The 15,555-nt window shown below is 42.2% G+C and overlaps 3 protein-coding genes across 5 annotated transcripts; 2 read left to right on the top strand and 1 right to left on the bottom strand.

The window, feature by feature from the left end:
* On the top strand, nucleotides 628–2,411 carry LOC109727140 (anthocyanin 5-aromatic acyltransferase-like). Its single transcript, XM_020257040.1, has 2 exons — nucleotides 628–1,970; nucleotides 2,208–2,411. Exons 1-2 carry the CDS (start codon nucleotides 639–641, stop codon nucleotides 2,409–2,411), a joined length of 1,536 nt encoding a protein of 511 aa, XP_020112629.1. The 5' UTR covers nucleotides 628–638.
* LOC109727162 (protein KINESIN LIGHT CHAIN-RELATED 1) lies at nucleotides 4,387–12,345 on the top strand. Of its 2 annotated transcripts, none has more exons than XM_020257098.1 (3): nucleotides 4,387–6,109; nucleotides 6,798–7,019; nucleotides 11,930–12,345. In XM_020257098.1, the coding sequence occupies exons 1-2, from the start codon at nucleotides 4,449–4,451 to the stop codon at nucleotides 7,009–7,011; spliced, it is 1,875 nt and encodes a 624-aa protein (XP_020112687.1). In that variant the 5' UTR covers nucleotides 4,387–4,448; the 3' UTR covers nucleotides 7,012–7,019; nucleotides 11,930–12,345. The 2 variants fall into 2 exon arrangements, with proteins under 2 accessions (XP_020112687.1, XP_020112688.1); XM_020257099.1 differs by having other exon boundaries at nucleotides 12,017–12,345.
* Nucleotides 9,826–13,053, bottom strand: LOC109727163 (2'-deoxymugineic-acid 2'-dioxygenase-like). 2 transcript variants are annotated; one of them, XM_020257102.1, is made up of 5 exons: nucleotides 12,911–13,033; nucleotides 12,555–12,752; nucleotides 11,908–12,158; nucleotides 11,192–11,513; nucleotides 9,826–10,920 (listed from the first exon to the last, which is right to left on the bottom strand). In XM_020257102.1, the coding sequence occupies exons 2-5, from the start codon at nucleotides 12,702–12,704 to the stop codon at nucleotides 10,669–10,671; spliced, it is 975 nt and encodes a 324-aa protein (XP_020112691.1). In that variant the 5' UTR covers nucleotides 12,705–12,752; nucleotides 12,911–13,033; the 3' UTR covers nucleotides 9,826–10,668. The 2 variants fall into 2 exon arrangements, with proteins under 2 accessions (XP_020112691.1, XP_020112689.1); XM_020257100.1 differs by having other exon boundaries at nucleotides 12,555–13,053.

Raw genomic sequence — 15,555 nt, forward strand, 5'->3', positions numbered from 1 at the left:
ATTCCACCAAATAATCTGAGACTTGGAAACTACTGAAAATATGGTACCCAACTACTACCTCTCCTCGCCACTAATCAAAATTTAGTATTAATAAATAATTTACAAATAAACAATTTAGTAAAACAATCAGTAACTGTATTAAATATAAATTATTTTTAACAAGTAGAATTGAAGAATTAAGAATTTATAACTAATAGCGGTAATAAGAATTTGATCAGTAGTAAAGATCGTCAAATACTGTAAAAAAAAAAAAGTTGAAACGAAAATATATAGAAATATACTCATCTATTTTTAATTAAAACATTAATTGCTTCTGAAAATAAACAAAATATTTGTAATTGTGCTTTTTCATTGGTGTAATGGAGTCAGAGATAGCTTTGAACTTAATAAGGTAAAATGATGTAATCATTTTAAGGAGATGGTAAATAGAAAAGAATAATGATAAATTACAAACACTGATTACAAAACGAGCTACAGTTGAGGGGCCTCCAGTCACATTTTGAATGCTGACATTATTCAAGAAATTAGTGCGTTAGGTAGATCCATCGTCTTGTTAGTTGCTAATTTCTCCGTGGCGTGGAGAGAGAGGGAGAGATCTCTCCCTCTCCCTCTCCCTCTCCCTCTCCTCTCTCCCATCCATGGCGTCTCCGCCGCCCCCAATCCGAATCCTCCGCCGCATCTCCATCTCCCCTCCGGCGTCCTCCGCCGCCGCCTCCCTCCCCCTCACCTTCTTCGACGCGGCGTGGCTCTTCACCGGGCCCATCGAGCGCCTCTTCTTCTACGCCCTCCCCCACTCCACCTCCCACTTCGTCGCCCACCTCCTCCCCCAACTCGCCTCCTCCCTCTCCCTCGCCCTCCTCCGCTTCCCCCCTCTCCTCGGCCGCGTCCGCCCCGCCGGCGCCACCGCCGACGACGTCGACTTCGCCTTCGCCTTCTCCTCCTCCGACGACTCCGTCCCCCTCACCGTCGCCGAGAGCTCCGACGACTTCGACGCGCTCTCCAGCCCCGGCCCCCGCGACTTCGCGAATCTCCACGCGCTGATCCCCCCACTGCCCCGACCCGGCGACGGCTCGATCCCGCTCACCGCCGTGCAGGTCACCGTGTTCCCCCGCCGCGGCGTCGCCCTCGGGATCGCCATCCACCACGCGGCGTGCGACGACTCGAGCTTCCTCCACTTCGTCAAATCCTGGGCCGCCGCGTGCAAGCTCGGCGGCGCGGTCGGGCTCCCGCTCCCGCTCCCGTTCCCGCCGCCCCCCTCCTTCGACCGCGGGGCGATCCCCGATCCCGCGGGCCTGCGCGCCAAGACCCTCGCCGAGCTCACCCGACTCGCGGCCCACGGCCCGCCTCCGCCGGAGCCCGAACCGGCCCGGCCCAACGCGGTCCTCGGGTCGTTCTGTCTGGGCCGGGCCCAAATCGAGCAGCTGAAGAGGGGCCTGGTGGCGAAGGCCCGGGAGAGCGGGGCCGCGGTGCACTGCTCGTCGTTCGTGGTGGCGTGCGCCTTCGCGTGGGTGTGCCTGCTGAGGGCCCAGGAAGGGCACGCGGCCCAGGAGGAGAGGGCCCACTTGCTCTTCTCCGTGGAGTGCAGGGCCCGCCTGAGCCCGCCGATCCCGGCCGAGTACTTCGGCAACTGCCTGCGCCCGTGCTTCGTGGAGGCGGCGACGGAAGCGCTTCTGGAGGAGGCGGGCGGCGTGTCGGAGGCGGCGCTGGCGATCGGGGAGGCGATAAAGGGCCTGGAGAGGGGCGGGGTGTTGGAGGGGGCGGAGGGGTGGCTGGGCCGGATCCTGGGGCTGGTCCCGGCCCGGCCCATGTCGGTGGGGGGATCGCCGAGGTTTAGGGTTTACGACGCGGATTTTGGGTGGGGGAGGCCGAGGAAGGTGGAGCTCCTCTCCATCGCGAAGACCCCCGGGACGATCTCGCTCGCCGAGAGCGGCGCCGCCGCCGGGGACGACGACGCCGACGCCGGGGNCATTGTATAATTCTTTAATTCTTATGTGGAGAATGTTCAATGTTGTGTGTTTTGATTTTATCGGTTCTTTTATGTATTGCTGCATAGAATAGGGGTTTTTTTTTTTTTTTTTGTATTGCACAGTGTGCTTAAAAGTGAGATGTTTTTCTTATTTAAAAAAATTTTTTTTATATATATTATATTAGAAAAATTTAAACCCGTATTTTTCCTTAGTGAAGTGAGGCTGTAAATTTTCGCGTAGAGTGTCCTCGGCATCTTCGAAGACCCTCTTCGTCTCCGCCTTGCAGAGGTAGAGCACCGCCCCCTCGTGCTGGGGCTAGAGCTAGGGGGGCCGCAGCCGCAGCAGCAGGGGCCGCCGCCGCGGCGAGAGCCGCTCGCTCTAGCAGGGCCCCCAGAAGCGCTACCTCTCCTCGAGGTGGAAGGAGCCGGAGGGGGTGGGTTTTAGGCGCAGCATTTGGGATTTGGAGCCGCTAGGGGGGTGGCTGTACCCGGCCCGGCCCTGGTCGGGGTCCTAGGCCGGGTCGGTGGGGAGGCGGGGGAGGTTGTGAATAAATAAATAAATAAATAAATGATCAACATTATTATTGATTGTAATTAAGTTCTCATTAGCTTCTATTCGTTTAGTTTTATTATTATAATTACTTTCGTCCATTTCTAATGGCAGCTCTAATTTTATTATAAGTCAAATTAATGAATATTATATTGTGCTAAATTTAATTAAATTTATTAAGTTATTAAAAATTTAATTTAATAAATTTATTCAGCAGCATCAATCAAAAATTCAAAACTAATATATGCCTATAGTTAGGCCCTGTTTGGATGGTTATTTTTTTGGAGTAAAGTATAATTATGCCATGGGTATAGGAAAAATATCCTAAGAGGTGTTTGGATGCTTCAAAAACATCCCAACAAAATAGGGTATAGTTAAACTATACCCTAAAAAACAGGGTAAAACTAAAATCCAATATTTTCTCTGGAAAAAAAGTTACGCCATTTTTTTCGGACCGCATCCCAGCTCGCTCGACTCCTCTCGGGCGTCTCTCTTCCTTCCGTTGCCCTCTCCACAGTTTTCTCCCTTCGCTGCTGCCGCTCTCACCTCAACCGCCGTCGCCGCCGCCGCCGCCGTGGCGGCCACCGCCGCTGCCCCTCTGGCCCTTCTCGTCCCTCGCCCCTCGCCCCTCTCGTGGATCTCGGCCACCGCCCCTCGCCCCTCTCGCCCCTCACCCCTCTCGCCCCTCTCGCCCCAGTCGCCGCAGCCGCCGTCGCTACCGCAGTCACCTCGGCCGCCATTGAGTTCTTGCCTCAGTCTTTTCTCACCGACGCCATACCCTCATGACCCGTCCCCCATCGTCCCTCGCCTTGCGATGGCCAGAGAGGCGCCACCCCACTTTCCTCCTCCAACAGGCAAAGAAGGAGTCGTCAAATTTTTTGTTTTCCCAATAGATTCCATTTTGAAGGAATCATCAGATTTTTTTTTTTTTTGGTTTTTTTTTTCTTTCCAATAGCTTCCATTCTAGAAAGCTAAGAAACCAAACTTTAATTTGATTTCTGTGGAATCTTCGGATCAGCAAGTTTTTGATTCGGATCTAAGAACTGCTCTATGTTTTTAATTTAGATTGTTGTCATATGTGTTTAGTATAATTTAGTAGAAAATATTGCTCCAGTAGAACATTTTTGCAATATCTTTTATGTGAATAACTTAGGTAACCGGTAATTCCATTTAGCAATTTAATTGCATCTGAGATAAGAATTGCAAAACGGAAAGTGTGTTTTCTACTCCGAAAGAAAAAATAGCCAATACAAAGATATAATTAGAGAATTTATAGAGAATTTTTGTGTTCAATGTAAGCTAGATGGTCAATTTGTGTTCAATTTGTGTTCAAGATGTAAGCCCTGTAGAAGCTAGATGGTCAATTTGTGTTCAATGTAAGCTAGATGGTCAATATGTTTAGCCCTGTAGAAGCTTCAGTTTGTGTTCAATTTATTCCTTTTGTAATTATTTTGTTCATATTTGTATTCATAGTTAATAATTTAAATTTAAATTTTAAACTTTTATTTTAAATTTTTAGATTTTAAAGTTATTTAATAGTTAATAATTTAAGTTTAAACTCCCAAGGATAATTTTTAAAGATTATCAGAAATCCTATAGAATTATATAATGTGTATCCAAACAGCTTTTAAAATAAACCCGTGGAATTTTTTTGGAGTTACAGGATACTCAATTTCATTTGAACCAAAACTACGGTATTTAAACTCCATGGAATTTATTTACTGCTCATCCAAACAGGGCCTTAGTGTGCTAACGCCCGTTAATTTCCCTTATGATGGCGCCAACGGCTTTTGACGGCGAAACCGCTACTCCTCCCTCCTACTTTCTCCCCGAAAATGTACCCAAGCATCTCCCGCTAGGGTTTTAGCCAAACCAAACCCTAATCCCAAGTATCCCTCTCCTCTACCTCCCACCTCCCACCTCCCCATCGCCATGATAGGAGCTTCTTCTCGTCGCCTCCTCCTCTCCACCCTTCTCAAATCCAAACCCTTTCTCCGAAGCCTCCCCAAACCTCTCCTCTCCTCCTCCATTCCCCCTCCCCATTCCCCTCTCTCCTCCTCCGCCAAAACCCTCTCCTTTCCCCTCGTAAACCCCCGTTTCCTCCACCCCTCGCCTCGCGCCCTCCAAACGTGTTCCCAAAACGCCCCTCCCCTCTCCCCTCGGCAGCGGAAGCTCCAGGAAAAATCCGACCTTGAGGAGGCCTTCGAATCCGCGACCAACACGGAGGAGATCTTCGGCGCCTTTGAAGCCCTAGAGTCCGCTCTCGACCCCAGCGACAAGAAGCTCGGCCTCGCGTGCTTGAAGGTAGGGCAACATCTCGATGCGACCGGCTCACCAGACCACGAAAAGGTCCTCAATTTCGGCCTCAGAGCCCTCCGTATCCTCGATTCCGGCGGCGAAAGCTCCGTTTCGGTGGCCATGGCGCTTCACCTGGTCGGTTCGGCCTGTTTCGAGCTGAAGCGGTTCAATGATAGCCTGGGGTTCCTTAACCGGGCCAATCGGATTCTTACTACCTTAGAAAACGAGGGTTCCGGTGATTTTGATGTCCGCCCGGTGAGCCATGCGGTTCAGCTCCAGCTTGCCAACACGAAGACCGCGATGGGACGGAGAGAAGAAGCCCTAACTAACCTCAGGAGGTGTTTGGAGCTCAAAGAATCGATTTTGGACCCCAATAGTCGCGAATTGGGTGTCGGATATCGGGATTTGGCCGAGGCGTATGCTGCGGTTTTGAATTTCAAAGAGGCTTTGCCACTTTGTTTGAAGGCTTTAGAGATTCATAAGGCACAGTTAGGGCTCAATTCGGTGGAGGTGGCCCATGATAGGAGGCTTCTCGGGGTTATTTATACTGGTTTAGAGGAGCACGAGAAGGCATTAGAGCAGAACGAGCTCTCGCAGAAAGTATTGAAGAATTGGGGAATGGATTCGGATCTTTTACACGCGGAAATTGACGCCGCCAACATAAAGATTGCTTTGGGGAAGTATGAAGAGGCCGTTAACACTCTGAAGCGGGTGGCCGAACAATCTGAGAAGGAGAGTGAGACGAGAGCTTTAGTGTTCATTTCGATGGCGAAAGCCTTGTCTAACCAAGAGAAGGTTGAGGATTCAAAGAGGTGTTTAAAAATTGCATGTGGAATTCTCGAAAAGAAAGAATTAATCTCCCCCGCCAGGGTTTCCGAAGCTTACGTTGAGATATCATCTTTGTATGAGGCTGTGAATGAGTTTGATACAGCTATATCACTCTTAAAGAAGAGTCTTTTTATGCTTGAGAGGCTCCCGCAAGAGCAACACATGGAAGGGAATGTGGCGGCGAGGATAGGGTGGCTACTTCTCTTGACAGGGAAGGTGGCAGAAGCTGTACCTTATTTAGAAAGTGCTGCTGAGAGAATGAAGGAGAGCTTTGGGCCAAAGCACTTTGGGGTGGGCTATGTATATAACAACCTGGGCGCAGCTTATATGGAGATGGACCGGCCTCAATCGGCTGCGCAGATGTTTGCTCTCGCAAAGGAGATCATGGATGTCTCCTTGGGCCCGCATCACACAGATTCGATTGAGGCTTGTCAGAGCCTCGCGAATGCTTACGCTGCAATGGGAAGGTACTGATTGATTATCATTTTAAACTCAAAGTTCTGATTTAGTGTGATTTTTTTTTTTTTCCTGAGGAAATGGAATTGGACCAGTAACTCTGGGAAGATTTGCAATGAATGACACAAAATGTCTGGTTGGGTCTTTGTAGTGTGATATTTTCGAGGCGAAAAAATAAGCCAACCAACTTAAGCTTGATGATTAGGTCAAATTAACTTTGGTCAGCATTCAGCTTCTTTTACAATATGGTCTGAAGTCTTGAACTCATTTTACCACTGGTGCAAAAATTTGAGTCGTGAAAAATAAAGCGTAGAAAATGTATATGTAGAGTTATAGTTCATAAGAAAGATCGTAGATCTGAAGTTGTCCCCACATGTCATGTGCATCTCCTCATATATAGATTACTTTCTTATGCCGGACTTTATATGCCAAAACATCTTTTTAAGTCAAATGCTCAAGGTTGCTTATTTTCATGATAATTATTTTCTAATTTTCTCTTTTTTTAGTTTTTCATTTCGTTGTAGCTAATATTGTCAACAGGTGTTGGCTTTTCTTCTTTCATCTGTTGGAGACTATCAGTTTAACATTTTAAACTTGTTCAATAGTTTCAGCCAATACTTCTACGAGAGCAAACAGTCTAACCTTTCCTTTTGGGGCAATATTTGTATGGTGATTAATGTGGTGCCTTTCTAAGTGCAGCTATGCCCTTGCTTTGGAGTTCCAAAAACGAGTCATCGATGCATGGGGAAACCATGGCCCGAGTGCAAGAGATGAGCTAAAAGAAGCTAATCGACTCTATGATAAGCTTAAGAAAAAGGCCTTTGCATCTCTGTCTGGTGCAGTTCCAGAGGAAGATTCAGTGACTCAGCGTGAGGGAAGTGACACTGATCCTCCCAAGATGATGCATCAATGATGCCGGAGGTAAACTTAAGGTTACAATTGGAGATGCGTAGATTTTCGTGCTAGTCTAAATCTATCCGATGGATTGAAAGAGAATTCAACACACTTGTCTTTCACCTAAGACTATGTTTCTATAGTCTTGCATAGCCTGATATATGATTGATTTTTGGATCAAGAATAATACCATGTTGAAGATTGATTTTTGAAATTGTTTGTGAATATAGTTTGGAGTATTGATCTTTACCTTGTCTCCTCTATGTAGTAGTCTAGTTTCAATTTTGCATCCGGCGATTTAAATTGTAAGCTATCCTCCGTTTAATGTTCTTGCTTCTTGATAAGAGTTTGCCATTAAAATGTTGTTAAAAGTAGGCCCATGCAATCACATGAGAAAACAAAATTCACTATCTTTTTATACATAGGGAAAGATTTCTTGTTCCATATCTAACTGTTTGACAACCGTGAATTTCGAGTAACTGGCCAAGCTGCTAAAGTTGCTAAAGTAGTGATAAATCCTGTCAGTAAAATGGGTCCTATGGAAAGTCCATCGATTCCTAGTCTCCAGTGGAAATCAAAAACATCTATCCATTTAGAATCTTCCTTCAATTGCATTAATGGATCATCCAATTGGAAATGATAACCGAATGCATAAGTCGTTAGAAGGAGTTCTAACAAGCATATACATAAAGTATACCACCTAAACATCTTATTCCCTCTATGAGGGAAAAAGAAAATTGAAGAACGGTTGGTACTTGGTTTTATCTTCTCGATTAGTGCTCAATAAAAGGAACCAATTGTTATGAACAACAAAATGGTTATAAGTGCCGAAAAGCCCGTCCTCAAAATAATATATTTTGTTGAGCACGGGCTTTTGTCGGTAAAGAGGAATCACAAATGATTCAAGTGGAGTTTTTTGTAACGTATCAATAAGATAGAGCCATGCTGCGAGTTGTTTCAGGCCCTAAATAAACACGGACACTCAAAAAATCTGTTGGGCAGGCGGATTCACATCTCTTACAACCTACACAGTCCTCGGTTCTTGGCGCGGAAGCTATTTGCTTGGCTTTACATCCGTCCCAAGGTATCATTTCCAATACATCTGTGGGGCAAGCTCGTACACATTGAGTACACCCTATACATGTATCATAAATTTTTACTGAATGTGACATTGGATCTATAAATTCCAGTTTTGAACATAAAAAATTTTCGATCTNGTAACATCGGTCCTGATAAACCCCAATTTACAGCTTCTTCTCCAACAATAATGCCCACCCCTTCCACTTGTTCCAAAAAATGGGATTCCATGTAATAAGTTTTTGATATTCAACAACTCCTGTTAAAGAATAATCGCAGAAATCCAAACATTTATCTATCCATCCATAAGGTAGATCAGCAGCTACTCCTCCGATATGGAAATAATTATGCATCATTCGCATGCCCAGTAGGGAAATCCCAATTCAGTGGGCCTTTTGATGCAATCAAATAGATTGGCACAAGGGCGCCATATTCTAGGAGCCCAAACTATGTGATTGAATAAATCCTCCTCTATCTGTTTTACATGAAATGGATATATTCGTATCTTTTCTTTTTGTATATTTTTGACTCATAAATATGAGATGATAAAATATGACAAAAGCTATACCAAGAATTGGTTTACATAGGAATGGGCGTATTGGTTCACGTAAGAATGGGTGTAGAATACCAAAAGGCGTATTGGTTCACGTAAGAATAGGCGTAGAATACCAAAAGGCATTATTCATGTTCAAGCGAGTTTCAGCAATACCATTATAACTGTTACAGATGTACGAGGTCGGGTAGTTTCTTGGGCCTCTGCTGGTACTTCTGGATTCAAAGGCACTAATAGAAAATTTTGGGACAAAAAATGAATCCACTTAGTTTCAGACTTGGTACAACTCAAAGTCATCATTCCTTTTGGTTCACACAGCCAAAAAATTATTCCCGGATCTACGAAAAAAAATCATTGGCTTATCAAATTATCTATCGAGCCGTGAAAAAGATTCAACAAAAGATAGAAACAAATCCACTATCTGTTTTACGTCAAGCAATACGTGGAGTAACTTCCGATGTAGCAGTAAAAGCAAGACGTGTAGGCGGATCGACTCATCAAGTTCCTATTGAAATAGGATCTTCATAAGGAAAAGCATCCCGAAAGCGGCCGGGTCGAAATATGGCTTTCATATTAAGTTCCGAATAAACCGGTTACTGGTACAAATAACATAAAGAAATGTAACCAACGTTTATTGAAAAAAGCAACCCCAAAGATTTGGGACCAAAAGCCACAAAATTAAATATTAAATAATGGTAGATTGGAAATGAAAGTCCTTTTCTCGCATTCGTTCTCTATTGCATTGGCGGAAGAACAAAACAATATCTGATTCTGAAATCAAGGAAAGATATTGAAAAATAGATTTTCGAAATAAACTTTGGACATCTAGGGGTAAAGTTCGGTGCTGGCTGCGAGAGCGGTACCAAATCGACGCAAACTCTGACTACTGGATGTGACCCAAAAATAATAGGTGTCAAGGTTAGCTAGTGAGACGATGGGGAATAAGCTTCATCGTCGAGAGGGAAACTGCCCGGATCTTCGGAGAATCCAGCTACAGGAGAACCAGGAACGGGGAGCTCCCCCTTTTTTTCCGCCCGACTTTTTGGTCTTAAGAATACTGGTTTTAAGAATGAGTGATTGCGCTTCTCTGACCCTTACTGCCCAACAGAAAAAAGAATTTCTTTTTACTAATAAAAGTTTCAAAAGAAAAAACAAGATGGATCATTAAAATACTTCTAGTTTTAAAACGAATAATGAAGGAAATTTAAAAAGTAAACCCAATATTCTTATTTGAATTGAGCTCGGCTTTTAAGTGCGATTATGATCTTTTACACATTTGGATGAAGCAACGAATTCGTCCAGAATATTGGTATAGTCTATAAGACCACGACTGATCCTCAAGGGTAATGAATAAAGATTTACCTCTGTAGAAAGACTGATTCATTCGGATCGACGTGAGGGTCAACTCCATTGCATTGCCTGAATCCATGTTGTATATTTGAAGTGGTTGACCTCCTTGTTTCTCGTATGGTACAACCCAAAGTCTCAAATTCAAGATCTTCTGCTGCACGGATTTCTTGGGAAACGAAGTCATAGGCACGTAGGTTCAGAGCCAGACCGACTACCCCAATAGCACTCATCCATAAACAGGTTACTGGTACAGATAACATAAAGAAATGTAACCAACGTTATCCGGCTCTACCCAAACTTTTTTGGTTCACCCCAACATTACCCACTTGTCCGACTGTTGCTAAGCAGAATTGGACCAGTTTCTCCTCAACAAATAAAGGCTTGGGCCAATAAAATCCTACCTAGTGGAGAGATAGTTGGAGAGGTGACATAGATCAAGAAAAGAAATATTTGAACTATGATTCATACCTACTATTTGTTCAGACCTCGCAACCGGACTCAAAAAAAATTCAAATAGGTATTTCCTAAATCAAACGAATTTTATTCCTTCAGATTTATTTTGACCGAAGGATAACTCTTTCTCTAGAGTTATAAGAACCAGTAAGATTAAGGAATTAAATCCTTATTCGCAGTGCTTTTAATGAGATAACTAGCATGTCAAACACAGGCAGTTTCATGTACTGTAGTACAAAAATTTTAGCTAGTTTTATTCTTAAAGCCTTCCGCCACATGCTCTTGGTCGCCTATATTGGTGATAAAAGATGCAAAGAACTCTTTGTAGAGGAAGGATCTGTAGAGTGGAGGGTTCTTCTCATTGATCAACGCCGGTGCTGGAGAGATGAGGCTATCCATAGTAGGTGCGATGAACGAGGCAATTGTTGTTCTTGAGGCTGTTTTGTTGGTCACTGCTCGGTGCTCTGCGCTCTTCATCATTCCATTAGTAATTATCTGAATAACCAATAGAGAGCATATAATTCATTCTTAGCTAAGATTGCATCAGCTTACTAGGAATAGGTTTGGCCGATAAGGATATAGAGGTTGAAAGCTTATGTGTATGCATGATGGATGCTTTACGAGATACTGTTATAAAATTAATAGTGTGCAGATAAAGAGATTGAATACATGAAATCAAGGGGATAGATTTCAACTGTGAAGTGTTTCTGAATTTGTTTGCAAGAGTATGAAAGCTGAAGGTAATCTTAAGTTTGATGTAATATACCTCTAACTGTTCCCCGAAATTCACGACAAAAGCACCTGGAATAGGCTCCACTCCAATCCAGTTCTCCTTATATAAGACTTGTAAGCCATTAACTTTTCCTTGAAGAAGAATAGTGATGAGATTCGGGTCACAGTGTCCAGGCACACCCAAAGTTAAACTCGGGTCTGGACATGGCACGTAGTGGTTCACGCTCGTGACAAGTCCACCCCCACTGAGCTCGCCGTCGAAGTACCCTTCGTCAAGCCTTAGTCCTTCGCATATGAGCTTCAACAATTTTAAAGCTACACCTCTCACCTCCATTGTATATACCAGGAGAGCCTCCCTGCCAACATGCCCGGATGCCTCATTTACAATGTGTTACTATGCGACAGCGCAATTAGTGTCTGTGCTGCTTTCTTTTTAAAAGTACTCTTTTTATTTATTTATTTATTTTAAAATGAGCAACTGCTTAACGCTAAAGCAGGAAGTCAAAATGAGCTTCCAAGATTTAAATCGACTCTTCTGATTTAAATCCTCTGAATCTAAGCTTAACAAGCAGGAATTGGTAATAGTTGGTCCAATCTGAAACTTCTCTGTCATTTTGGATTTTCTTTGAATAGCTGTACTTAAAACAACAGGTGTTCAGGATCTGTACAGGCCTAAAAACATGAGATGAAACTCTTATTTGTGATGAACATGATTATAAACTATTGCCTGATATGTTGAAGAATTTATACCTAAATTTTCTTGGTTTTTCAGGCCACGTATGCATGAAATTTTCTGTAGGGTAGCAGGCAAGCTTTAGGCAATCTCTCCAATATGAAACCTCCTCATGCTCTTTTCCAGGGGCGCTTGTATGAAGCCTAGGAAGCTTGCTTAGATCGGTTGAGTAATAAGGAAGCTTCTCCTCTATCGGCATGTCGAAGAACTCCTCGGCAACGCGCATCATTTCGTTGATCACGTTCTCCGGCACACCGTGGTTGATAACCTGCACAGGTTCGTATACAAACTTGCATGCTTTTATAAAAACGCTCCGTCAAAAATATCTGTGTACAAAATTTAGAGTTGCCAAGCACAATTTAATCAAGTTTTTTTCAATGTTGTAAGGGATATATCCAGTTGTTTGGGAGAGTCTTCGACAAGAAAATAACCCATTTAGTGCCTCTTTGGCCCGAGTCTGATTGACTGTGCGGCAATCAAAAACATCCTCAGCTTCTGCTACAGCAGAAATCTAAGACCCAGAATCAAAAGCTTCAAATTGAAGCTTTCAAATCTACTGAAGAGAAAAGTACAGTTCTTCGTAAAAACACTTTTAAGAGTAGCTTTTGATCAAACAACACCACCTCTACGGGTCATACAAGCACAATTAATATGATATGAGCACCTGAAGGAAACCAAATTCTTTTCCAGCATCAATAATTTGCTCCACAACTGTTGCAAGTTCTTCTCCGTTAGGATTTCCTCCTTTGAGATCCACCACCGGGATCGCTTCCCACGCGGGAATAACATTTCCTGGGCGCTTCTCCATAGGCATAACATAGTTTTGGGGCACTGCTTCATAAATTGTGCCATCGGAGAGAAGCTTCGCCATCTCAAAATTAATTGGAAATTAAACTTGTAGCTTGATAAATGATCATACAGTAGAATCTTATACAAGTGAGTCTTGTTGTTGACTTTAGCACTAAAGATTAGAGTATAATACATATTTTTCTTTGGAAAATATATAGATATAATGAGTACCGTTACGGACCATCCTGAATGTCGTCTTTATGAACTATTGAGAATTTTGATTAGTTTATACACATAACCGAATAATGCATTAACAGTCTATAGAGGGAGACAAACTTATCTGTAAACTGTATTATACTTTCATCTTGCATATGAAGTTAATTTTTTGAATATTTCTTTGGTTTGAAAATTTTCACATTATTCTTGATTAGATGTTTACTAGTTTACATGATTCGGTGTAATTAGTTTGATGCAAATCCAATCCAATATAAAGTATCTATTACAAAGAAGCTTTGTTGGGCACCCAAAGCATTTGAGGCATTTCCCAATTATAAAATTGTTGAGTGCTTTAGCTATTCTAGCAGATCTATCTTTTAGTTGAATTATTGGTGGAATCCATGTTCTCTGAGAATATGCCAAGAAGTTGCTGGCTCTATATAAATTATTTGCTTTGGACATGGTCAACATTGAAAGAGAGAGATTGAAAGCGAATTTAAATTTTCCAATATATAGAAATCTGATGCTTTTGGCACCATAATTCCAAACTAGCCCTAACTATAAGAAGAGAGTACTTCTATGTATATGTATATATTTGGTCCTCAAACTATGAGGTTTGTGATACTTTAATTTGTTATAATTCCTGGCTCAAACTTTTTGAATTATTGGAGTCCAATTAGTTGACTAAATATTAATATGTCGCTAATTTGAAAGAGATATAGCGGTATTATGATTAATAATACAACAATAATTAAGATATCTCATTATTTTTATATCAGTGATGTGTTAATATCTAGTCAACAAAATTAGATTACAACAATTTACATAATTTGAGTCAGAAATTGTAATAAATTAAAGTTTTAGGACCAAAATGTCATGAACCTCAAGAGTTTGAGGACCGAATGTGCAATTTAGCCTGTATATATAGAGTTGATCTGAAAATATAATAGTACTCCAGTAGCTTAATTTTTTGAAAGAAATCATTTTGATAGTTCCTAGCCATAATAAAAATAAAAGTTTCAGAATTGAAGTTTTTAGCTTAAATTAAATCAGCTTCTTGATGTTGTTGCTAAAACTCCAATTTTTTTAGTTGACAAATATCTGAATATTGATATTGTTGCTCAATATGTGAGCAAGTTTCAAAGCCAGCTAAACAAGGCAATAAGATTAGTGAAATTCTTCATGAAGTACTGTTAGGGGTGTAATGTGGGCCGTGCCTGTCCCACATTTTTCGGGACGAAACGGGCTAGGAACTGATCCGGCCCGGCCCGACATCAAATGTGGGTTGGGCTGTGTCGGGCCCGAGCTCCCTAGCCTCCAGCCCAGCATGGCCTCTCGGCCCGGAAGCCACAGGGCGTGCCAGGCCGGGCCGTTCTCCGGGCCGGCTTCTTTTTTAAATTTTTTTAAAAATATATATATAATCTAAAAATATAAGCAAGAAACTACTTTTATTTAAATTGATATTATGTTAAAAAATTTAAAATATATAAAAATAATTATAAAATAACAAATGTTTAAATTTATTTAATATATATATATATATATATATATATATAATTATTATATATATATATATATATATTTGAAATATTTTAAAAAATTTAAAATCATTTTTGGTTCAATAGACCAAAATTATTTTGTTCATTGGACCAAAGCATGCCTCCCAGATCTGCTTCCCAAGGTCTGCTAGGCAAACCTTGAGAGTAGATATCCTGGGGAGCCTCCTCCCCGGGAGATCAGGACCCAGGGCCGATCTCCCCTAGACACAAGGCAGCTTGCCTTGGGACTGGGGTTTCCGTGCTGTGCTGGCTCAGGACTACCACGGCCCAAGCAGGCTGTGCCGTGCCGGGCTAGCGACCTGTTTCGGGCCGGGCCGTGCCGAGCTGTCAGGCCCCAAAAAAGCGGCGTCCGAAGAGCCGGGCCGGCCCCGCCTGCAGCACAGTTGCTACAGTAGCTGTGCTGGGTTACAGTCCGGCCTGCAGTCAGTCGTCTGTTTTACACCCCTAAGTACTATGAATTTATTGGTGGAATATTTCTTGTAATACAATAAATTATTTGTTAATGGAATCATCTATTATGTTGAGAGCTACAATTTTGTCTCTTCTTTTGTATTACCTAATGTTTGTTGACATAATTTGTTCTCCACATTGAGGACAGAAACAAACCGTACCCAACACGAGAGCCATGATAAAAGAATTGTATCACATTCTAATTTATGGAACCACATTTTGGTTTGTGTCTTTTGTTGAAAATGTAGCAAAATGTAACAACTATTCAAACATATGTGATTGATAATTGGATTTAAGTATTTTGGGCAGGCGGTTTATATCTAATTAGTTATTATTGTTAGTTAAGTAGGTACATTTGGTAGAGTTGGTTCACGCGTCGAAGTTTACGTGAGTTATCGGGATTTAAATAAGGGGAGTATATGATGTCTCAATAATTTCTTATCGGATGAAAGTATAAGAATTACATACTCTGGTACTAAAAATTGGATTTAAGTATTTTCGGTTGGTGGCTTGGATTTAGTAAGTTATTAATATTAATTAGGCTGGGTCATTTGCACCTGTTTGGAATGTTGTATAGATTTATTGTTTTTATTTTTGAAAATGTCATAGTGTGTTGTTGTTGTATTTTTTTTTTTTTTTTTTTTTTTCACT

The sequence above is a fragment of the Ananas comosus genome, linkage group 22 (genome assembly GCF_001540865.1).
Source record: "Ananas comosus cultivar F153 linkage group 22, ASM154086v1, whole genome shotgun sequence".
Taxonomy (NCBI): Eukaryota; Viridiplantae; Streptophyta; class Magnoliopsida; order Poales; family Bromeliaceae; genus Ananas; species Ananas comosus.